Source organism: Rutilus rutilus (assembly GCF_951802725.1).
Source record: "Rutilus rutilus genome assembly, chromosome: 17".
Taxonomy (NCBI): domain Eukaryota; kingdom Metazoa; phylum Chordata; class Actinopteri; order Cypriniformes; family Leuciscidae; genus Rutilus; species Rutilus rutilus.
This window is the reverse complement of record NC_140230.1, coordinates 21740334-21765337: the sequence shown is the minus strand read 5'-3', so window position 1 is coordinate 21765337 and position 25004 is coordinate 21740334. Positions and strand designations below refer to the sequence as shown.

General features: G+C 39.9%; 1 protein-coding gene across 4 annotated transcripts; it reads right to left on the bottom strand.

Moving 5' to 3' along the window:
- Nucleotides 1-635: 635 nt before the first annotated feature.
- nr4a3 (nuclear receptor subfamily 4, group A, member 3) lies at nt 636-23906 on the bottom strand. 4 transcript variants are annotated; one of them, XM_084384835.1, is made up of 9 exons: nt 23605-23896; nt 20635-20787; nt 19666-19747; nt 15976-16823; nt 10577-10706; nt 9674-9837; nt 8985-9181; nt 4440-4618; nt 636-2116 (listed from the first exon to the last, which is right to left on the bottom strand). In XM_084384835.1, exons 3-9 carry the CDS (start codon nt 19727-19729, stop codon nt 1845-1847), a joined length of 1854 nt encoding a protein of 617 aa, XP_084240961.1. In that variant the 5' UTR covers nt 19730-19747; nt 20635-20787; nt 23605-23896; the 3' UTR covers nt 636-1844. The 4 variants fall into 4 exon arrangements, with proteins under 4 accessions (XP_084240961.1, XP_084240964.1, XP_084240962.1 ...); XM_084384838.1 differs by lacking the exon at nt 23605-23896 and adding an exon at nt 21704-21728; XM_084384836.1 differs by lacking the exon at nt 19666-19747 and having other exon boundaries at nt 23605-23906.
- Between the last annotated feature and the right edge of the window lie 1098 nt (nt 23907-25004).

Below are 25004 nucleotides of genomic sequence, written 5' to 3'. Positions count from 1 at the left end.
GCTCATAACTGAAGCTCAATGCAGTGGGGACCTTGACCAGAACCCCCCCCCCCCCCCCCCCCCATAAACATATTAGGGTACTTGATGGTATTAGACAGTAAGGACACCTGGCACATCAACGCTTTCTGAACTTTACAAAGGGGGAGTCCCTCGGCCTCATCCTGAGTCGCAGCAACAAACACAAGCTTCAAGAGAAAAACACTTCTGACGCTTATACACTGAGGTGAACAGAAAAACGACACTTCCACTCAAATAATCAGAAGGTTTTTTTATGATTTCAAAGTGCTGAACAGAGCCTCCAGTGAACCAAAGAGAAAAAAAAACTAAACAAACCAAAAGAGACATTGAAAAACATGTTTTTTTTTTGTTTTTTTTTTCATGTTTCTTCTCCAAAAAACAATGCACAACTTGTACCACAAGATTTGAAAAAGCTATCAGATAAAAACACTTCAAAATATTAGTTTTGTATTGTGTATATATATATTTATATATTTATATAATTTGTACTTTCTCATCTGTTCAAACTGCTGCCATATGATAAAGTAAGCGAGAACGCCCAGTCAGTACGTGTGTTCAAGCCCTTGTTGAGCCGGCAGTCTTTGCAAAATAAATACAAGCACAGGCGAGAAGGAGAAAACCATGCATATAATCCGTTTTTTACTTTTTTTTTGTACATATAAAAGACATTTTTGCAACAATGTCCTCCATATTAATAAATGGCGAAGACAGTATAAACATACAAAAATGAGCATGAATGCGGAATGTTTCATTCCTTCCATCCTCTCTCTGCACCTGCATCTCACCGGCCTTCTCTTATCCTCCTCCTCTTCCTGTTTTTTTAAGTGCTCAAAGCCCAATTCTATTCTTTTTAGTCTGTTATCCTAATGCTAAAATCCCTTGGTTTTTTCTTCTTCTTCTTCTTCATAATAATAATAATAATAATAATAAAAACTAAAGTAATTTCAAGTCTGTGGAACTTCGTCATTAAAAAGTTAGTGCGCAGACTGGGCTAAATCATCTCAATTGAAACCGTTACCTTACAAGGCGAGTCTTAGTATTAAAATAATTTAGAGTTTGAAATAGGACTGGAACAAACACACACACACTCCCTCGTTCTCTCTTCTCTTTCTCGTCGTTTACAATAGCACTTAGTAAATTGCACTTGTTTGCAGGTTTTGGGGGTGCGATCAACTGTGATTCTGGACATTAATGCACTCTGTCGTTCTGTCTTTTTGGCGAAAGCCTCCCTCAGAGACACTCCTACATGTTTTCACACACACATCCACTTCGTTTCTGCCAACGACAGTTGATATGTCATAATCTGGCATCTGAAGATGGCGTTTTGGATCCGTGTGTATGTGTGAAAGGACAGTTCGCGTGCTCTTGTGTGTCTGTGAGTGTATGTTTGTGATGAACACAACTGCTGTCATAGAGGTGGATTGTGGTGGAACTTTTGGACCGCCTGCAAAGGAGCCGTGAAGTGTGCGTCCTCACACGCACGCACACACTTACACACATTCTCACATCGTAATACTTCTCCTGACGTGGCACACTGAGCTACGGGCATCGCTCTCATTCCCAGTGCGTGTTATATCAGATAAGCTCAAACCCTGCCTCGTATCTACACTATCAGGCGCAGAGCAGAGATTAAAAGCGCTTATATGATTGGTTTCTCCTCAGACACGTTTGCTTCCTGTGAGGATTTGGGGACTCATGGGAAATCGAGTTCAGTATCACTGTTAGCTACTGGCTCTGTCCCTTCCCAGGGTGAGTTTATAGCCGCTGTGGGCGTGTCTGAGTGAGCTTGTGGGCGTGTCAGTGGTCTGCAAAAGTGGGCGTGGATATCAATAGGGCAAGGTGTCCAGAAACCTATCGATGAGTGGCGGGGGTGAGACCAGGTCCTCAAGCTTCAGGTAGAAGATCCTCTGTAAGCCTTGCGTACGCTGAGATCGAAGCTCCGCCCTCAAGCCCAGAACAGCTCCCACTGGGGGTGTGGCCTTGCCAGTTGAAGCCACACCTCCTGCGCAAACCGAGCTCAGATGATCTCGCAGGCAGCAGATTAGTTTGGATTGCAGTTCCTCCACTTTTTTGGGCTCCTTCAGACCAGGACATTGTTCTAAAATGAGAGGAAAGAGCGAGAAAGAGGTTGAGTACTTTTAAGCTCATTTAAGTTCAAGCTTAAAATGTCACTACATATGCACTACTGGGAGAAAAGAAACATCCCATAAAGACACACGACTTACTCTTTCACTTTGTATTACAGTAGCAATATCTGTCGTTGGTTTAGCAATTTAGAACCATTTTTTTATTCAGATCCGGTCCCATTTTTGAAAAAGTACCGAATCCAAATGATTTTCTTGACATTTAGATCACTGATGCTGATGAATCACTAAACATATTGAGAGCCTAGTGCAGTTCAAATCATGAACAAATGACATACTCTCTCTATATATAATTACATATTACATTCAATTAAATTTATATTAAATATTATTAAGAACTATTTTTTTCTTATGATTCTCATCCCTAATCAGCAGTCTAGTGTGACTCTCTATCACACTTCAAACAACTCTGAGTGTAAGTGCCTTCGGTATGGCTTTAGAACAGAGGAAGTGCAAAGGGTGCTGGCTTGCTTTGGATATATCTATGCGTGTGTGTATGTGTGTTCCAAATCTATGTCTAGAGCTGCTCCATTGTCACTGCATTCAGCTTACGTGCTCTCTCACTCTCGCTGTTTTTTTCCCTTGCTTTCACTGTCTCTCCCTCTTTCCTGGGGGATGATCGATGGCACTCTTTCACCACAGACACTTTTAGAGGGTCGATAGACTGAGTGGAGGAGTGGAGAGAGAGAGAGAGAGAGAGAGGTAGGGACTACAGCTCTGCTGAGTAGCACTCAATTCCTCTACAGAGTTAAGTGCTGCTCCATAGGGGCTAACACACACACACACACACACACACATTCCTCTGTAGATTGTGGCAGAGAAAAGGGAGGTGAAGATTGGGCGCTGGGTGGGTGACTAAGTAAATTGATAAACATATATACACATATAAATCTTTTTCATTTTTAAATCATTAGTTTCGTTTCCTTGCGGTCTTTAATGTCAACATGAGAGCAAAATGGTTTCTATTTACTTTCTTGTTTTTATTGTGAATTATTCCAGATTCCAAAAAATCTTTTATTTTTTACTTTAATCAAAGTGTATTATCTTGCATTTCCTCTGAAACGATTCTGCTTTTCCATTAGCGTCACTTTTTTCCTAATTAAATATGCAGATTCAATGTTGCATTACAGAAGTAATAGAATGCGATAATGTAATTGATTATCTTTTTTAGATTTCACATTGTTTAAATGTTTTACGTACATTAGCATGTTTCCATTCAAGCTGTGAATTTACTTTATGTGAGAAATCTGATATATCAGCATTATATTTTCATCTCTGAGCGAATTATTCATTCACATGATTTGAATTTATGTGAAAATCTGAATATTGCAATATAAAAAACAGTGTTTCTATCCCGTGTAATATTTTCTTCTCTAAGAGAATTATTCAGTCGTGACTAGCTGAATTTCATGCGAAAAATCCGGATATTCCACAAAAAAAGTGAATTAAGCAATGTTTCTATCCCATGCAATATTTTCTTATTGACTTTTTTGAAACACATCTATGAATTTATTTCATAAATGTGTTACCATCATAATAATAGTACATTTAAAAAATGTATCCACTTCAAGTAAGCGTTAAAGTTGATGGTAACACTTTGTTTTAAGGTGACGTAGTTACAAGTTACTACATATAGTAATAACAGTAAATTATGCATAATTACAAGTAACTAACCCTAAACCAAACCCAAAACCTAACTGTAACTCTACAGTAAGTACATTGTACTTATTAGTCACCTTAAAAAGCGTTTTTTTATGAATTTATTTTTATTTGATTTGCATCTTTGTGTTTCCATCCAGTACTTTTTATGCAATATTCCAATTCTTTTAATGCTTGCCAGAATGTGCCCATGTTTCTGTGTGTGTGTGGTGAAAGGTGTGTTGGTCTGTATATAGGTCGACCTGCTGTTTAGCCTCTGTGTTAATAATGCATGGTAAGACTCGAGCACCTGCTGACCCAAACACACACACTGTCCTACTTTGTCAACCAATAATCAGCTAACTCCACCTGTGCTCATAGAGGAGAGGCACACAAACCTCACACCATCTCTGTGTCTCTGCTGTGTGTGATTAATGGGGGATTATTTCTGCTGTCCAGGTAAACCTAATCTCTGACAGCACCTGCCCCACACCTGTGATCACTGTGACGACTGCTAGCAGCCGGACAAAAGGGGTGTAAATATACAAAAACAAGAACGACAACAGGAAAAAGGAAACGACAGGAAGTGAATGTGTGTGTGAAATGCATAGAGAGTGTGTTTCTGAGGTTGTGTGTTACCTGTGAGCAGCACTAGGGCACACAGGCAGGAGAACGCAGGCATGTCGAGGTTAAGACCCTGCAGGTGAGCGCTAAAGTCTCGGATGGAGTCCAGCCATTCTCCGAAGCCACGCAGACACTGTAGCCGGTGCAGGACCAGGCCCGTGCAAAACACGAACTTCTCGTCCGCCAGTAAAGACCTGAGCAAAAGAGAGAGAGAGAGAGAGAGGGGTTTAGATGAAGAACTGTTGTTATTTATACTGCTTCAAGGTGCTGTTTGAAGCCACGAGTTCAGTTGCCGCCTTTCATCTTTTAATTAATCGCCGTTCTCATTCCCTTCAGAACAGGTACCTGTTTCAATTTAGCAAACCTCTAATTCTGTACGTAGCCACACACGCTATCAGAAAGCACACACAGTCTCTGCTGCGACACACACACACACACACGCTGATTATCACCTCTCTCTGATTCATGTGATGATGATCTGCGCTCCGATTGGCCGCTGAATCTGCGTTTAAGACATACTGCACGGAAACAATTACCATAGCGACAAATGAAAGCCAGTACAGGGAAGAGCACATCAAAGATAGGAATGGACCTAATTATGCCAAGCTTTCCCAATTAAAGCTTTTAAAACATTCCTGAGATTATACTCTTTATTTCTCTCTCTCTCTCCCTCTCTCTCTCTCTCAGCTCTGTCCTTTTTATATCTTCATGGTCTCACTGTATTCTCAGGAAGAACGTTTGAGTGTAATTGCAGCGAAACACCCAAATACTCGCTCTCCACTCATCCATCGCTCTCTTCTTCTTTTTCTTCTCCTTCTCCATCCACTCATCCTCTCTCTCTTTTGGTCTGTCTTCAGCCCTTCGCTCTCAACCCTGCAATTTAGGAAGAAAAACTTCCTCTCTTTTTTCCAGTAGAGTACTGGCTTCTGCTGCGTGAACTGTTCTTCATTAGTCTGCACGAAAACACACACTTGTATAGACGAGGAGAGGAGAAGTAATGGGAAGAGGATGAAGGGAAATACGGCGAGGAGGAATTTTTGAGAGTCATCTTCCGAGTTGCTTTTGAAACCCAGTGGGGTAAATAATCCAAATGTGTGCTTCATTAATGCAGTCTAATGGTTTTACGCCACTACACTTGAATGCATATGTACAGAACCCTCAAACAAGCTGCTGGTGATGTGATAGTGGAAAGCGAGCATCACTTCGCCTTGCCTATTCATTCCAGTACAGCACTTGACGTGAGTACTATGAAGGGCTCTACGCTCTTGTATGTGGGCGTCTGGATTACTCTACATGAAGATGTACATCACGGAAAGTTACCTTGATAACAGCAGCAAAATGTATGCTTAAGGCTCTTAAAGAAACTGTATTTTTAATAAAATTATTGTTAGTTTGTTTATACATATTTATTTTTGACAATACGAGACTAAGTAAATTATGAAAGAAATAAAAATGTAGGGTGAACTATACCTTTAAGATTGATATAGCAAATAAAATTGCCTCTTTGTGTCTTATATCCAAACTTTCAAAGTTCAAACAAAAACATTTGATTCAAAGTGACAGTAAAGACTTTTACATTGTTTATAAAAAAATATATTTCAAATAAATGCTGCTCTTTTGAACATTCTATTCGTCAAAGAATCCTGCAAAAAAGTATCATGGTTTAACAGGTCATCTGTTTTTAACATTGATAATAATGAGAAATGCTTGTTGAGCAACAAATCATTATATTAGAATGATTTCTGAAGGATCATGTGACTCTGAAGACTGGAGTAATGATGCTTTGCCATCACAGGATTACATTAGATTTTAAAATACATTAAAATGGAAAACAATCATTTTAATTTGTAAAAAATATTTCACAATATTCCTGTTTTCAATATATTTTTATCAAATAAATGCAGCCTTGGTGAGCATAACAGACTTCTTTCAAAAACTTTTTAAAATTGCAAGTAAGATAAATCCCAAGTTTAAAAAACTATCCTTGCTTTAAAATTAATCATGAGGATGCACCACTCAGGATCACATGATCATAAACAGCGAAATTACTTTCTTGGATGTATCCTTCACTAACAGGGCCCTTTATGAAGGGTTCAAAAATGCAGTTTGCAATCAGTCTATTATCTACAGTGGCATAGAGAAAGAGGGAAAACAGGAAGTGAGCAAACACAGACCGAGTGAAAGCTCCTCATTATTACAAAACAAAATTAACAACAGCACCCTTGAGGACGGAAACGCACACATTCCTTTTAAATTTGCGTCAGAGCAAGTCGATCTCTTTGCCATCCATCCATTCATTAGCCTCAATGCGGCCGCGTGGTGTGATATGTGCATGTGTGCATTAGTGAGCCACATCAGATTCCATTCTCTGGTGTGTGTTTTAGTGGTGTAAAGTCTATTTTCAAAACATGTGAGAACTGTGAACGTTCGTGAGCGGAAAATGTGCAAGTTCGCCCATATTGTGAAGTCGCCACACATTGTGAGCGCGTATCTTGTAAGTTTTTCGAGTGTCCATGACGTAAGCCCGGATGAATCCCCCCACTTAAATGAGTCAGAACCCAAGTCTGCAGCTCCCTACTGAGGCTGTGACGCCACCACCCACTGCCCTCCCTCCCCGCACCTGCTCCTACACCATCAGAGAGGGAGAGAGAAACACAGAAAGAGCACCAGAGATAGTTCAACAGGGAGCAGCTGAGCTGAGACAAAAAATCCACTTCCTGTTAAAGCAACATCAGAATGTCACTGAGTCACTGAGACACATCCAAACACGCACACTTCTACTAAAAACAACAGGTTACTTCTAGTCTGGATTCAAACTGTCTCGTTCAAACTTAATAATATGCAAGAGTTTGGGGAATGTAAGTAAGCATCAAACAGAGCTGTTTCCACCACACTTAATGTCTTGGGAGGTGCGGGTGGTTAAAGGTGGTTCACCCAAAAATGAAAATCTGTCATTAATTACTCACCCTCATGTCGTTCCAAACCCATACGACTTTCGTTCGTCTTCGGAACACAAATGAAGATGTTTTTGATCTTCTTTCTGTCCCTCCATAGACAGCTACACAACTACCGCTAAACAGAAGTTCAACCGTACTTGCTTGATGCGCGAGAACAAGCCTCTTTGCAGAAACGTGCTGCGTAACACACGAGAATGAAGAATGATGCATTGCACGCCAAACAAACATGCTTGGGCTTCCGTTTACCACAACTGATGTGTGAGTTGATGAATGATTATATGTGAATAAAGCCTAAATTCAATCTGTTCATCAAGCGATCGTGTCTCTTCAGACAAATTTGGACTAAGCCACTCAATTCATATGGATTAGTTTTACGATCTCTTTATGAACTTTTTGAAGCGTCAAAGTGATAGTTACGTAGCTGTCTATGGAGGGACAAAAAGCTCTCAGATTTCATCAAAAAGATCTTCATTTGTGTTCCGAAGATGAACGAAAGTCTTGCGTGTTTTGAACGACATGAGGGTTAGTAATTAATGACAGAATTTTCATTTTTGGGTGAACTAACCCTTGAAGCCAGGCTGTTAACCAATAAACTTAAATAAGTGAATTCCACAGGATCTTCCACACAGTGTCCATAGTAACCTTACAGTGCTGAATAGAGAGCAAGAACACACACTCACGCTCACACACACACACTCATTGTTGCATCGAAAGTCACAATGTAACTAGTAGCGACTGCAGCATATTACACAATATAAATCCTGACAGTGCCTGTGAATGAATTTTTTCACAGTCATTATGAAACTTTACACCTCGATCTAATTTCTAAACCAGAAAGAAAATCCTAAGAGACTTCTACGACATCATTAATAGCAAGTCATAGAAAAGTCTGTCATAGTCTGACAGTTGCTATGAGATATTATGAGTGTAAAGTCAGAGCGTAATTGCTAACTAACGTTTCCTCCCACAGCTGTACCCATTCTGAACAGAACTGAAAATGACTAATTAGGATATTATCACAGGCTTTATTCTCTATATTATATTATACAGAGTATTTGCAAGTGGGCTGGGCAATATAGCAAATATTAATGATATATTGGTGTTAAAATGTAATATTAAGCAACATTGTGAATATTTGGATGATTCTGATGCACTATTTGGCATCTCGGATTCAACTTTAGTAGCAAAAAGGCGATTTAAGTTGAGTTCGTTCCTGTGAATCAGCTCAAACTGTTTGTTTCAGAACAATGACATTAAATATAAATCGTCCTCATATTTGTTTAGTGAACAATAGTAAAGAAACTAGATTTTTTTATCTAGTTGCATTATACATTTTAAATCTACTTGGATAAAGTCACTGAACCTCTGCCTGAAAACAATAGCCTTTTAAACAATATTAGTAAAATGCATAAATATTGAATTATATACAGAATATAATCAGAGTCAGAAAAATACTTGTTTTTTACTTGAGACAGAAAAATACCCAGCTCTATTGTTATGGATGTCTTAGTTGAAGATTGTGTACTTTTGAAGTCAGAGTCATACACTGGAAGTCTACATTAGAAGTCTGTGCGATGTGAGATCTGTGTGTGTCTGCATGTACCTGTTGGCGAGGCGAAGCACAAAAAGCTCAAGGAAGGCAGAGTCAATGAGCAGGTTCTGGTCATTGTGGTGAAGCTCAGAGAATCCAGGCAGCCGTTCGGCCCAACAGCGCGTCACCTCCATGGAGCCGGTTAGCACTCTGTAGAACATCTGGATCTGCTGAGACTCAGATAGACCCACTGGCTCCACCGCACTGAACTACAGGAAGAGAGAGAGAGAAATAAAAATTCCACACAAATCACAATTACTCATTTTCGGGTGATACCAATGGATGGTGAACCCTCTGATTCATTACAATTTACAACCACTATATAATGAACAAATCTTTGCATTTTTAACCATTTAGGGGAAGATGCTGGGTCTTACCCATCATCAGTGACCATCTTTCTCATAGTTCTAAATGACTACCCTCTTCAGTGTGGTTTTGTTTTTGTACATTTTTATAAATTCAAAATAGATGACAAAAGCGTGTCTACAATATTTACTGTCATTTATTGCAGTACACAAAAGTAAAAATCTTTTTAATTGATTGGGAAAATAAAATGTAATAAAATCTGGAATGGTTATATTGTTGTTTGAAAAAGTACAACATTTTGTTCTGTAATTTAAGAATTCATGCATCCAATGGTTAAACAATGATTTGTGAAAATTAGCCTTAATTGATGCAAGTATTTCCCCACACTCAGGTACCTGACTGTAGTCTAGTTCTCGTGGTGTAGATTGGGAATAGGCCCGCACTAGTGCGTTCAGCAGGCTGAGGGGAGGTGATGGGGGCGAGGGCTCTGGCTGCAGGGGACTCTTTGGTTTAGACGGCAAGCGACCTCTCCTCCCCTTAAGGTTGTCTGTGCGCACCACTGTGTCAAACACACAAACAAACAAACACACAGTTTAGACAATGAACACAGATCATATAATACAATTCCACACCTATACTTTTTAACAAAACTTCAGAAGTTTCTCTCAATCCTTTTTCTATTTCTCTCAACAATGCTTGGCTGACCAGTAGGGGGCAGTTGAAAGCTGCACGATTGCAGGTCTTGGAGAGAACTGGGTGAGCGAACGTGAGATGTAATAAGAACAATGCATGTCTGTCCTAATCACCGGCCGAGGTGGTTAAGATGATCTAACGTGTGATCTTTTTAAATAACATGGTATTACCATGTTATTGGTATAATACCATGGTACATGGTATTCATGCTTAAATTCTACAAGAATTAAATTTCCCCGTGAACACGTTAGCTTGTGACTGTCCTGTGTGTCGTGTTATTACCGGTTCTGAAGCTGCTGATATGCTGTGATTGCAGAGGCGAAGCACTGCCGGTAAACACCTCCATTAGTTTAATTCATGCATTCATACTAAGCAACCAAACCAGCCATGCGCTGAATTTGTATTAATCCACGCTGCTTCTTGAGCGTAGTGTGTGCATCTGAGGGTTTTAAGTCATTAAGATAAAGAGGGTCTATCTCCTCTGCATCAGTCTCTAACCAGAGGTCCAGCCGAGGTCATATACACCAGGGCCTATTGTGTGATAATTGTTTTGAGTGGCTTGGCCAGACACATATTATAGGTGTGTGTGTGTGTGTGTTCGATACCTTCTTTCACCATGCCTACACTGAGACACTTCTGGAAGCGGCAGTACTGGCAGCGATTTCTTCTCCTTTTGTCCACAGGGCAGTTTTTACTGGCCAAACACACGTACTTTGCATTCTTCTGCACCGTCCTCTGCAGCCACCGACAATAAAAAGAGAAAAAGGAAGGAGAAGAAAACAATAAGATAACAAGTCTAAACATTTCATTTATTTAATTTGATCCCGTTTTTGGCTAAGAATTAAAAAAGAAGCTTGCAGGTCAGATTTTAATTACAATGTGAAAAAGCTCTGGCTCCATCAGGATAATTAGATAAAAATTAATTTCCCAACATGCCTTGCCTGCAGGAGGGACAATTTTATTAGCGCAAGCCACTGACAATGAAGATCAGTGCAAAGCGTGCTGAGGCCGCTCCCGCGAGACATCCCGGGCCGCGTGATAAAATTGTTTGTGAAACTCGCGGGTCAGCTCACGGCACCTCGGGGTTTTGGAGGATCGTGCCTCTGCAATAACCCCCCCTGGAGTTGTTTTCTCCTCGGCTGGATATGCACGATTATTACTGACCTTATTAAAACAAAATAAAAATGATCTGCGAGCACTCCCGCCGCTAAAAACAGTAGAAAAGAGGAAAAAGACTGAATAAGCTTCAGGTTCAGACATCAAATGCACGTGCTACTGCTGAGCCAAAAGATTAAGCACTTGCGTGAGACCAGTAAGTTCTGCGGTAATTAATGTAATATCCAAAACAAACAAAAACAATGCTTTAACAAGGTACAACTGCAGTCAATTTAATAGTACTAAAGCGTACATCAACAATTCTGGTTTCATTGTGCAGTTATTCAATTAGCAAGGCTGCTAGTAGTTAAACTGAAGTGGGAAACATAGCCTTCATGATGGTCATCTATGAATTTCATCATCTTCTTTTTAAAACAGTTTTAAAACAGTTTAATACTAATATCTTTGTTTATCAAGTGACTAGCGGCTAATGGCTAGTGGCCCACTCAAGTTTTTTGTCATGTATTTTTCAGTTTAATCTCACTTTCATTTTTGGTTTTTATTAAAAAACACTTTCAATAAAAACTATAAAGAAACATCATAAAATACGCAGCTGTTTCCAACAGGTGTAAACGAAATCAACTAAACCACCTGCTTTTCCCAGGAAGCTGGAATTTTACCGTCAGGTGAAGCTAAAACACCCACCCACCCACACATTATCCATGTGATTTGCACGGTTTCTTATATTTCACCTAAATTGAACACAAAACCACAGCAGCATAGCAGAGTGGACTAATCTCCCAGTGGGCACGCAAATGCTCTTGTTTGCTAGGGTAGTCTATACTCGGTTACAGCTAAATTCACACTGATTCAGTAAGACTTGATTAAAATACAACCTGTGGAGCACATCATCTCGAAAAACACCCTGGGCTTAGTCAGAAAAAAGCACCCACCTAGTCGTTTCCCTCTGAACCACATGCACGAGTTACGTGAGTGCAAAACCGGTTCAGACTGTGACAGATTCTGTTCTGTCACAGTCCTCAAAACAAAGGTTTTATTGCTGCAGGAGCTCGCTAGATGAATAGACATCTCATGATGTTCATAAAATTAGATAAACGGCTGTACATATGACGGCCATTAAGTGACTGAAACGTCTTCTGTGTGTGTACGTGCATGTGTATTTGTGTTTATTTATGCTCTAAACGATGTCACAGTGCAAAATTGTCACGGTTACAATAGGTTTCCGACTTTTTTTTTTCAATGGGAAAAGGATATCTGAGGTTATTGTAACTTACGAACACATGTATCAATTTCTCCCAACAAACTAATGGCAAAAAGACCTGAAAAACATACACTACAGTCCTTTAAATATAAAGATTCCAAAAGAGGCTTTTCACGGCAATGCCATAGAAGAACCATTTTTTCTTAACATAAAGAACATTTTAATAATCAGAAGAACCCTTTTCCACTATAAAGAACCTAAAAAGGTGTTAAAGGTTCTTCATGGAACCATAGATTCCAATAAAGAATTAAGAGTCTATGACAAGTGAAAAACTAAAAACCCTACTGTTATTGTCTAACTCCCATCGTTCTCTCATGCAAGCACACAAATATACAAACGCACACACACAGAGCTGTGGTCCAGTGCACAGCAGGGTCCGTAGGGTTGGAAAAGACAAGCAGTTGAGGATTCATGACATGTAACATGTGCTAATGGCTCTGTCGTGTATTAAAACCCCTTAGGGAACCTATATCCCCCTCTCTTCGTCCTCTCCTCCCCTAATCAGAGATGATCAGACTATCTTCTCTCGCCCTCTCCTCTGGGTGTGTAATTAGACGTGTGTGTATGGCTGTTCAATAGGAGAGGTGGAACTGGGTCATCATTAATTGGTTAAGTATGTGTGTCTGCGTGTATTGCTCACTTAGACTGTATTATAAAATGACTATGTCTGTGAATCGAGCACATTTTAGTGTGTTTATTTTTCAGCACTTTATAAATGCCATAATACTGGCACAAATGCACATCTTTGTCGAAACGGTATTAACAAAAGCAAAGCTTAAAGGAAAGTGCTGGAGATGACTTTTAATTCAGTTCCTAGCAGTTAAGAGCTGTTAAACTTTTATTCCAGTGAAGTGGGTTGAATGTGGAGGTTTTGTGAATGAGCGAGCCTGTGCTGACCCTCCATTAGGTAAATATTCAGAATAAATATTCTCACTCGGAGCATGTTATGAGTCACAGAGCAAATTACAAACCAAATAAATGGTGTGAAATTAAGGGATGTGAGCGAGTGAGCAAGATAGAGAAAAGATTTTGCTGGTTTTCATTGTGAAACAGTTTGTATTCAGATGTAAAGTAGAACCATAAGTGAAATGATTTAGTGGCTGTTAATGAAAAAAACTAAAGCCAGGGGGAAAATCAGAATAATTTTAGTGGATAAATGCACCCACATACCATTAGACTTTTATTTTAAGAACTAATGTACTAGAAATCAATGTGCATAAATATCACAATAAACCCTATTGTATAAAAACACATTTATGAAAAAAAAAAAAAAAAAGAGAGAGTTAGCAGTTTGACAAAAGCTATACACTGTCAAACAAAACACCGGCTTGCATTAAAATTCACCAGCTAATATTTATATTGTGAGTTAATGAGTTGCCTGAGATAATTAAATGGTGAGTGTGTTTTGCGAGTTAGGGGTGACGAGTGTGTGAATGCATAAAAAATAAGTATGCTGATCGTCTAAGACTTGCCAATGCGCATATGTCATTGTTTGTGGATGTCATGTGTGTGTGTGTGTGTGTGTGTGTGTGTGTGTGTGTGTGTGTGTGTGTGTGTGTGTGTGTGCTAGTGTTGCAGTAATAGCTACAAAGCCTCAGGCTTACCAACCCCTGCTTTTATTAATTACTAAATAAAAACTAATTGTGAAACTAATTGAAAAGAGGCATAATTTATTTCTGCACCAGACCACAGGCCATTTTCAATTATTTCAGCTCTGCCACTCTCGCTCCTTCACTTTCACTGTCAGTCTTTCAGCACAGTCTCTGTATATTTTAAGTCTTCTCACGGTCTCTGTAATATTAACCTAAGCAAATTAAAAATAATACTTATCCCAAATATGTGAAATAAATGCCAAATATTCAATGTAACTGTTTAATTGAATCCCTATCGTAACTTTCTATGCTACAGACTATCCTCAGTCTCTGTGTGTGTGTGTGTGTTTCTGGCTACAGCTCCAAGCTGCTGTATTTTAAGTGCGCGCCGCTGTCACACCTCTAACTGGTCACCGAGGGAAACGACCCTCACAGACGCCGTGGCAACCGCCGCTCAGACGATTTGTGAGAGCACTCAAAGACATGCACACACACATTCACACTCAGTACACACAAGCCAATGCTTTCATGAAAAGGCTGAGCAAACCTGTCACAGTTGTGCCTCTGAAACTGAAACTAAACAATCTTTCGGATTTTGTGCTCAAATTATTTTCTGTACAGCCTCAAATGCTTCTTGTATATCGTATAGACCGTAACCCCCAACCCCCTCTTCAAAACGAAACAACAAATACACACACATCTCACCGAAGAATCGCTATTCACATGGTGGGCTTTAACCTTGTTTCAAACGCCTGCGGAGTGCGTTACAATGGTTGGTTAACCCTGAGCCTCACACTCAGAGAATGAGGTGCGATCGGTGTAGAGCCGTGTGAGGCTCTTCAGCCAAGAGCTCCTTTCAAATCAAGAACAAAACTAATGACCACTAATGAATACACAATTAACAAACACTACCCTGGCCACACTGACACATAAGAGACACAAAAAACGGACACACACTGTACAATAAAGAGCAAGCACAGCCCTCTTACACTCCATTTAATGACAGACACACTCAAATACACAATGAGACATGCTATTCAAATCAAGCACACACTGAGGAACACGTATCAATCAACATAAACTGCAAACACCCACTTCAGCTTCTACAATACTACAACCATATGCAACACAAAGAAAAAATGTAAAGCATTATGGGAAATCCAAATGAGAGATTTCCTAACTGGTATTTCCTGTCAGTTTCTATTGACCTCAGCTTGGTTACTTCTTTCACTAGTTGAGTTTATTTATCTGTGTTTTAAAGGGATAGTTCACCCAAAAAGAGATATTTTGAAGAATTGTTTTTGTCCAATTAGTGATAGTCAGTGGGGTCTAAAGCAGTGGTTCTCAACCAAGGGCCCACTAGGAACCTCAGCAAACTTCCAAAGGGGTCACAGGAAAACTAAAACGTTTTTAAATGGATAAATTATTATTCATATATTAACTCTAATTTAAATTAAAATGCTAAAAAAAACTTCTTTTTTTTTACCCCTCAATAACTACCATTCTTGAAACTTCTGGAATAAAAAAATAGATCTTGGTTAATTAATTTAATTGATTAATAATCTCAGTTTCAGTTAATAAACAAGTTTGAAAACAAGCTGTTTTGTCATAATTACAGCAGAAGTACAGAAAATATCTTAGAACCACTGGTCTAAAACAACATCAGACTCTACTCAATTTCATTGTATGAAATTTTTTTTTTTTTTTTTTCACATTATGAAAAAAGATTAAAAAAAAAGGGAGTTTTACAGGTTTTCAACAGCCTGAGGGTGCTACTATACCTATATAACTATACCTTTAAAGGCCAGAGTACACATGAGTCACTTATTTTGCAGTGGAATCCTCCTATTTGCAACAAACATAACTGATTCTTTCAGTGAAAGTGTGTGTCAATAAGGATTATTATGCATTTGCAAATGGCATACGTAAATAGTAGTGACAATGTTGGAACTTGGGTGCGTCTGAATCTGATCTGGTTGAGGGTTATTATAAGAAAATGAAAGACCTCTGTCCAGCAGAGATGCTGAATTCTTACCTTAAAAAAGCCTTTGCAGCCCTCACAGGTGCGCACACCATAATGCTGACAGGCTGCGTTGTCTCCGCACACCGCACAGGTACCCTCTCCGGAGCTGCTGCGATTGGGCGGCGATGGCAAACTCTCTCCCAGAAGTTGCGGGCACGGGCCCATGCCCAGAGAGCGGAACGCCAGGCCTCCCGGCTTACCCATGTTCAGCGGGTACATGTGCGAGTGCGAGTGCGTATGGGAGTGCACGTGTGAGTGTGTGTGTGTGTCCAGGCTGGGTGGCACATGTGAAGACGAAGAGGAGGACGACGGAGAGCGTTCAGGGCGCAGCGGAAGGCCGATGGAGGTGTCGTAGCCGCTGGTGGATGGTGGGGCCGTCTGCTCGTAGAAATGAGGGAAGCGAGGGCTCTTCAATGGGCCTTCAATCAAGCAGGGCTGGGGCACAGGGGGAAGACTGTGTTCATCCCACAAGAAAGAGCTGCTGGGTGGCCCGGGGTGAAGCGGCGTGGGGGGCGTTGAAGGGGGCGACTGCTTAAAGTACATGGAGCTTCCAGCTATTGCTTCGTCGGATGCTGCCATGGGTGGGTAAGGCTCCACCTCCTTCTTGATGATAGGGCGTTGAGGAGGGAGTTGATACAGACAGGAGGGTTTCGGCTCGAAGCCGCCCTCCACAAACACATTAAAACTGGGCAGGGACGTAGTGGCGGCGGCCGCCGAGATCTCCCCCCCACCGAGCTCACACTTCGCGTAGTCTGTCGCCATGAGGTCAGCGCTGTAGTCACCATGGTAACCAAAGGACTGGGCGGAGTAGCTGGACCCATGAGGTGCAGGGCCGTACTGGGCCTGAACGCAGGGCATGTCTATACAGACGGGGAGAGAGAAACGAGAAACAGACTTAATGTCTATCATATTGCCTTTTGGATTCATTTTGTCTTCAGGTGTGCAGAAGATGTGATGTCAAACATGGCATTTTGAGTACTGTTCTGTTAGTACCAAGTTAGTAGATAAACCATTCCTGGAAACATGGGTTAGGCCGTGAGCTGGTGGGCACACATGCAAAAATAAATAAATAAATGCACGCCTCATTCATGGCCTGGATTCTCACTTGTTACAAAAAGCAAGTTTTTTTTTTTTTTTGACTTATTTACTTACACTTATATTGTATGGTTTTCTCAGTGGAGCCCAAAGTTATTACAAGTCCATACTATTTTTTATTTTTCTACATACAATGAAAGTTACTGAGGCTGACATGACATCTCCACTGAAGAAATTCATGCGGGTTTGTAACAACATAAGGGTGAGTAAATGATTACAGAATGATTTCTGAACTATTTCATTAATAATGATCCCAATTAATAAAATATTTCCTTAATCTCAGCAGTTTTTTGCTGGATTTGAATGTCATGCCACTCTTGTGAGCAAACACTGTCCAACCCAAGGAGCACACATATTACCTCACAGATCATTCTTTGATTATCCATCAAGTCTTTATATTTCCTCCACTTGGGATAATAATAAATGCATAGATGTAAACATAAAAAAAACTGCACAAAACAATATGCATGTCGTGGTCAGACAGAAAAAGAGGAGTTTAGTCACTTGCTTTCAAAACATAACGCCTACAAGTTTTAATCAAACGCTTTTAGATAAATATGCATCGTTTATTAAATAAATGTGCACCAAGCACCTGTTGAAATAAAATGATCTTATTAAAACCCACGAGGAACTCCCTTGTTTCTGTTAATTAGTAGGCTGTATCCTGAGCCAGCTTTGCGCTCCAGGAAAACCATATTGCCAGCGCGCGCTCTCAAAGTTATATAACCTACAACTGTGCGCCTTGACACAGCTGTTTAAGTGCGTCTGTGCAGAGTTACCTGAGTCCGTGAGGAGATGTGTGTGCGTGTCCTTTGTTTGCTTATTTTCCCTAGGTGGGGAAGTGTAAACAGACACGACGTCGGATTGACGCTGTCGTGTAGTGACTCCGTAATCCTTGTGCCTCCAACACGTCATGTGTGTTTAGTAAAATCAGGAGGCTTATCAATTATGAACGCCTCTTTACCTGTGATGACTCGGACCGGTGTGCGCGCGTTCCATTGCCTACGTAGGTCAATACACAAACGCATGGCATACAGCATCATGGATAACAGTTGAGTTTAATCCCAGTAGACATTTCGGTCACACCACTGGATTCAAATGATACTGCATTGCACATCAACAGACAGAGCTAACCTAATGTTTTTTTGTTTGTTTTTTTACTTTCCTTTGAGAATTGATTGCCTACGTTTTGTTTACTTCTTTGCTATTTATGCAAATTAACAGTGAATTTCATTGTTATCCTACATGGGCCTTTTAATTCTAGTTATAGTAACTTATGTTGCCATATTATTTTTCTCCATGTATGCTTCAATTTTAAATTAGTATGAACCTGCTGCTCTTTGTAGCCTATTCAATTTGGATATCAATAGAGAGTAGGCTAATCGTTTGCAACTAAAATAAACGAAGGGGAAAAAAACTATTAAATGGTGTCCTACATGTTTCAGTGTAGCTACAAATTATTAAATGACTTTCAAGCGTTTAAAGTTAAAAGAATTTCTGTTCTGTTAGGGTTTTCAATTGTGGTTGATCTCGCGCGCAACCCAAATAGTCTTTTAGCGCCCCTAGCGCACAGCTAACCATAAACTAACCTATATTAAAGACGGTTTCAACAAAATAGATTTTTGTTGTGCAAATCTATAATAACGTGATAAATGTTGCCAGTAATTATTTTTTATCCATGTCATAGGCTACCCCAACTTATAATATCCCCAATTCGCGATTTAAGAGAAGAGGTTTACGTCAGAGGTGTTGAAGCGCGGGCGGGTGCGACCGGTGCGACCCCTTCATCATCATGGTCATGGTGACTGAATGAATGGTTTGAAGCCAATCTTTCTCGCGCTGGATGGATCTTTGCAAAAACGAGTCAAACTTTCGTACATCACACTATATGAATAAATATCTTTCAAAATTGCAGTTGAGATATGAACATTTCCTTCCCAAGACAATTGTTTTACAGGACCAGTAGGCTTGTAGCCTAATCTCATTCTCGTTTTACACTTGCAATTCAAATAATAATAATATAGTTTTTACATATTCCCCAAAGTAAAAAAAAAAAAAAAAAAAAAAAAACAAAAACAATCAGCATGCGATATAAGCACAGCTATGTTGATAAACTTGCTTTTGAGTATTTTTGGTATTTGAAGATCGTGTTCAGCTCAAATATGGCAGTTAGCCAATCAAGGGTTGGGTGTCTTTTTTGACACACTTAAGATCAGCTCAAATTATGCAAATCTATACAAATCCTTACACAAAAAACAGGACTTTACTTTCTGCTGATTCTATCTCTTGTGTGTATCCGTTTATGGTTTTATTTGTGCACGTGCAAACCCCAGAGCACGTCGATCCTCTACCTCACTTCCACATTCACCATGATGACATGGATCATAAAAATGAAAACGCAGCCAACATAACGTAAAAAAGTCAAAATATTTAAAAGGTCTAGACCACATAAAGTCATACTGAAACGATGCTTTACAGCTCTAGTGAGTGAGTGAGTGAGTGTGTGTGTGTGTGTGTGTGTGTGTGCGTGCACCAGACAGAGAGCCTCACACAAATACACACGCAGGCTTATAGAAAGCGCTTTAGAGGGATGAAACAGTTTCTAACCTCGAGGTGTGCATTTTAGATGGACAAAATGCAGCTGTTCCAATAACTGTGATCGCTTGTTCATTGTCAGAGTGCCATAGATCTAACAAACAAAAAATCAACGACAAAATAAATAAATAAATAAATGCACATGACACGCTAACCAGTTTGAATTTGCTCTTGAAGCAAACACGCATCAGTGGAACACATCAGGCAGCACAAATTGATTTGCGCAAACTTTCACTTTCTATGCACTAAGACAACATGGACAATGTATTCTAACAGCAGCACACGAGGTTGTTATGATGACCATGAACACAGTGTGTTGTGATACTACTGGGTACAAATATTAAATGAAAGCTACAATATAGATTGCGCTCGTTTCATTAATTGGAACACAAGTGAATGATGCTTTATCTGCCATATAAATGTCCAACCACCATCTGCACGATTAATGTTTTTTTTTATAATAAAATGCAATTTGCTGAGGAATGTTGTACGGAGAAACGACAGTGCCATTAAAAATCAGTTATTGGTCCGGTTATTAGCATTTATGTCCGGGACAATTACAAACACAAACAAGCTCTCAAGAAAAAAAAATAGTTTAAACTACACCATATCAAAACTCTATATTAACTGATTAGCATATTGCTTTACAGACAGACCAGAAAACTTTGTTTTATTACAATTTTAGCAGGTAGATACAAAAGTATATCCCTGAGATTTCCTGAAATTTCCATGTTTCCAAAGTAAGACAAACCAAAGTATAACAGCACGCTCATCGGCATATAGGGTAGGTACTAAAATTAGTAAAATAAAAAAAAATACAAATAAATGTTACTACCAGTCGGTAAATGTGATGTTCTTAAAACTAGAAATGTATTAGCTTAATATAAAAAGTTGAAATATGCAATACACATCAAGTAGCCTAGCCTATGTTTGGAAATGCTCTCCAGAGTGGAGAGAGATTGTTTACAGAGACTGTGGTACCTGCTTGGCCTTTTGCTCGCTGAATCGTGCTCGGTGTCTCGGCTGGAGGCTGCACGCGTCTGGGGTTCGAGGCTGCTTCAGCGCACGCGGCGGGTGAGGGATCCGGGAGCCGGGACTCAGACCTGGGCTGCTGGCGCTCTTCCGAACCGCTGTCTGCAATCGGGAACACAGAATGCTTTAGTTCACTACTACGACAAAAAGTCACACACACACACACCCACTCTCTCTCTCTCACACACACACAAACACAAACAGTGAACTGCAAAATAATACAAACACACTCAGACTTTTCGTATAGGGTAGATTACTTGGGTTAAAATTATTTATAGGCTACTTCAAATACAAGTGTGCAAGCCAATAAGATACCAATACATCCTAAGTCTTAGCAACTACGTTTTTTGTTTTTGATTTACAATAATCTAACCCCTTAAACAATTGGATGCAAAAAGTACTGAAGGAATTAAATGCATTATGGGTTATACAAATTCGTTTACTGGTCATTTGTATATTTTTCTTAAATCAGAAAATCACACTAAACAGTCTCATGAAATGTTCAGTGTAGCCTATGTTAAACGTAAAATACTCCTTAATTCTATTCACAAATACAAAAAAAATTGGCTACTTAGACAAAGTTGTAGGCTACTTGTTTTAGCCTACATAAATAATACAAATACAACTTTGACAACGATTCAATCGCAGCCTTTGGGAACAAACCAACATTAATCAAAAAAGAAAAAACAAGTAGCCTACGAATAAAATTGCACAAAAACTGTCATGTAGCACACTCGATGAAAATAAAAAAACCGACAAGTGAGAAAAAAAAAAAGCATCGAAGACGTGAGGTAATAAACATTGTTTCAGCACAAAAGCACATTGTTTAAAAACTAAATCTCACACATGTCTATATATGCAATATATAAAGGAATATTTCATTTTTTCCTTCTGCTGCTGCATTCGAGCATGAAGATAGAACAGTTCTGGGCGTCTAATAAAAGATCTTTCCATGCAGTTTTTTTGTTCCATTAGCTCAGAATAATAGCAACCTCAGTGACAGTTAGACAATATTCACCTGTGCACTCAACGAAGTCTGACTATCCCCGTCTTCGGTCAAATAAAACCCAAGCGCGCCACCGAAGAGTTTTTAAAAGCGACTAGCGCCCCCTCCCTGACAGAGGCGCGCTCACACAAAGCCAGCCCTCGAAATGAGCACGGTCTTTCTCGTCCCTAAAACTGTCAGAAACAAACCCTAGAAACCTTCATGGTTTGGGAATATTAAAACTGTAGGCACTCATTTATGATTTAATTGACAACTGTAGTCAGGACAATGAAACATAGGCCAACAAAAAAAAATGAATTTTGAGTGGCTTCATAAATAAGCTATTTTATTTCAAACACAGCCTATAGCCAACTACTATGAAGCTGGCAGCTTTCTGTAGACTTTATTATGTTTGTTTTTGAGTTCAACCATTTGTCCTTCTGAGGTTATGTGTGATTTTGACAGAGCGTGCAGGTCCGCTTGTGCCCCGGTAACCTAGAGAACCGCGAGAGAGCACTGAAGCACGCGCTTTGTAGAGGCGCTCCGTTCTGCGTTCAATAAGCGCGCGGGATCGAGGCTTTCCAGCAAACACACAAAGAAAGGGAGAGAGTGGAGATAAAGGGATGGGGAAAAAAAACAAGTACAGTAAATTAGCTTGGAGACGGGATTTGACACCCGATGGGGACAGAGACCTGAGGGAAAGAGACAGAGCATTTACCAGCCTCTGTCTAGGCTACTTCGTGACCTGATCTCGCGTGCTTTGGAATAAAACTTTAGTATACAACTCACTTGGATCACTGCTCTGATCAATGCAAGGCTATTGTCGTATCATATAACCTACCTCTTGGGGGCGGTTCTGTCACCACTCTCAATATTCTGGCAATAGGCTACTGCCAATGAAATAGATTGCCCACTATATTACCATTAAGCTTTACTTTGTCATTAACGTTTATGAAGGTGTGCCCAAGTGTCATTGCAGCGCGTGCTTAGCTGATCTGAAATTCACACCACAAACAACAGTGAAAGAAAGCACTTTTAAAGCACAACAAGAGCGTGTTTCTTGGGTGTATCGGTGTCACTTCATAATTGTAAACACCACAAAGATACTCCCAATATGCCCAGTCACATTGTATAAACTCAGTCATGTTGTCTGTTCAGAAAAGTCTCCTGACAGCAGGGAAACATGGCTTTACAAATATGTTGATAATTAGCACCTTAACTCTGGTGAGAACAAGAGTGCGATAATGGTAAATATAAAACTTTAGTTTTTTTGTGACGACATTATGACTGTTTATATTTGTTTACTGTGCAAATACCTGTTTCACTATATTCGCGCTTGGTCCTTCCGTATTGCTTAAAGACAGAATGAATGAAGCTCGTGTAGTCATCTCATTGAGACGTGGCAAAGCAATATTGATGAGATTAGATCAAACAACTGAAATTATTCTTAACCCAGATACTACAAACAAATAAATAAACATTCGTACAATATTAAGTCACGCTTTTAAGAAACGCGGAGCGCGCGACACTCACTCCGTACTCGGGCGCATCTCACGAGACTCTCTACCGGCCCCGCGCGAGCTCACACAGCGGTTTCACCGAGGTGAGGAAGAGGCATCCCATTTCCATGACAACCTGAGAGAATATTATAGGCTACTTTTCGCAACTTAAATTCGGATTCACTCCGTCCATCTACAATGACATCGCTCGATCACAACACAGTTTATATTTACGCGGTGGGGATCGAACATTCAACAGGTCCGGACAAGAAAGTTCTCTAACATAAAGCCATGCAGAAATATATGAACGGAGACCGCGATACAAATGACAAAAATAAGCCAAAGCATGTTGTCAATTATTTTACATTTCAATGCGTGTGGGCTACATCTATGCGCTTTTTCTATAAAGCGTATTTAATTAAAATTCCCACTTACTTGATTTCTGTTGAGGTTCCGTCTTTACATATGTTTGTAAAGCCCTAATAATTCCTTGTGCATATCCAACAGAAATTTGTCAAAACTGAAAATAGTGGTTGGATGGAAGTTGGTTTTAAAGTCGCAAAAGTTGATGGATTTTTCATTCAAAATATTATTTGACTGATTTTCCTCTTAGCTAAGAAGAAAAAAGTACTCCGTGGTTCTGTCAGCTCCACTATAACAGAGTCGGCGTTAGTAACGGAGAGGATGCGCTGCATGAGCTTAAGTTGCAATGTGCCTTTGTTTATGTGGCGCGCGCTGAGCGAGAGAAAGTCTAATAGCACATTTAAGCGTCTGGCTGTACATAGAGAGCCTGGAATGCGTTACGTCAATGTGACGCCATGGGAGAGGTGACGTCGGCAGGCTGCACTGTAGCGCTCCCCCGGCCTCGCTTGTACAGTATACACATAAGCCGTACAGTCCATGCCAGGAGAGAGAGAGAGAGAGAGGAGAAGTTAATCTTCTGACTCTTTGTCAGAGGTTCACTGAAATCAAACGGTAGGGCATGTTGTCGATTAGGCTACTTACTAGTGGAAATTAGCGCAATAAAATGTCATTCGTGTCAGAATAATTCCAGAGCTGATGAAACTATTTTAAATCTCCTTATTTTGTTAGCTGGCACCGATTTATAAAACGAGTTGATTGATCATAGCAAAATGCACATAAATGCAGACCTCTTAGTTTTTTTTCCACTATATTAAATAATCACTGTAATCATATTGTTAGTGACAATACACGTTTATTATTATTATTATTATACGTGCGCGTGTGAACTTTTACCTAAAAAATATTTGTAGGCAAGCTTCCATTGGACAAGCAGACTAGCCCACAAAAAAGCCATTTTTAATGTCAGTCACTTGTCAAAATTTCTATTTACCTCAATGCAAACAAAAATGTCATGAAATAATGAAATAGAAATTATAAGGCTGTGAGTTCAGGTGAATTTAAAACCTCAGAGTGCTCCCGCCGTGCTCACTAAACAAATGATTAAAAATAGCTAGCGTACACCATACTTTAAAAAAAAAAATCATCAACAGCCAATCACAAGACGCGTAATTTCTTGGCCACGTTCTAATTCTGGCCAATGATCAGCTCCCGGAGGCGGGGTGAGGACTTGACGCACTGAGGCGCGTGATTGACGTAAGCAATGTTACTAAATTTAGCAGCGGTGTGAGATAGCAGATCCTTCATTCATTGCGTCGGGGCGGATCCGTTTATTTTAGACATTTGATTGTGTTCCAGCCAATCCAAATATAGTCGTAGACAGGTATTTTTAGCGGAAGCGTGTCCCCGTTACCTCTTACCAGGGAACAACCTTATGATATCCCCATACTGTAATGGGAGAAAGTAGAGAACCG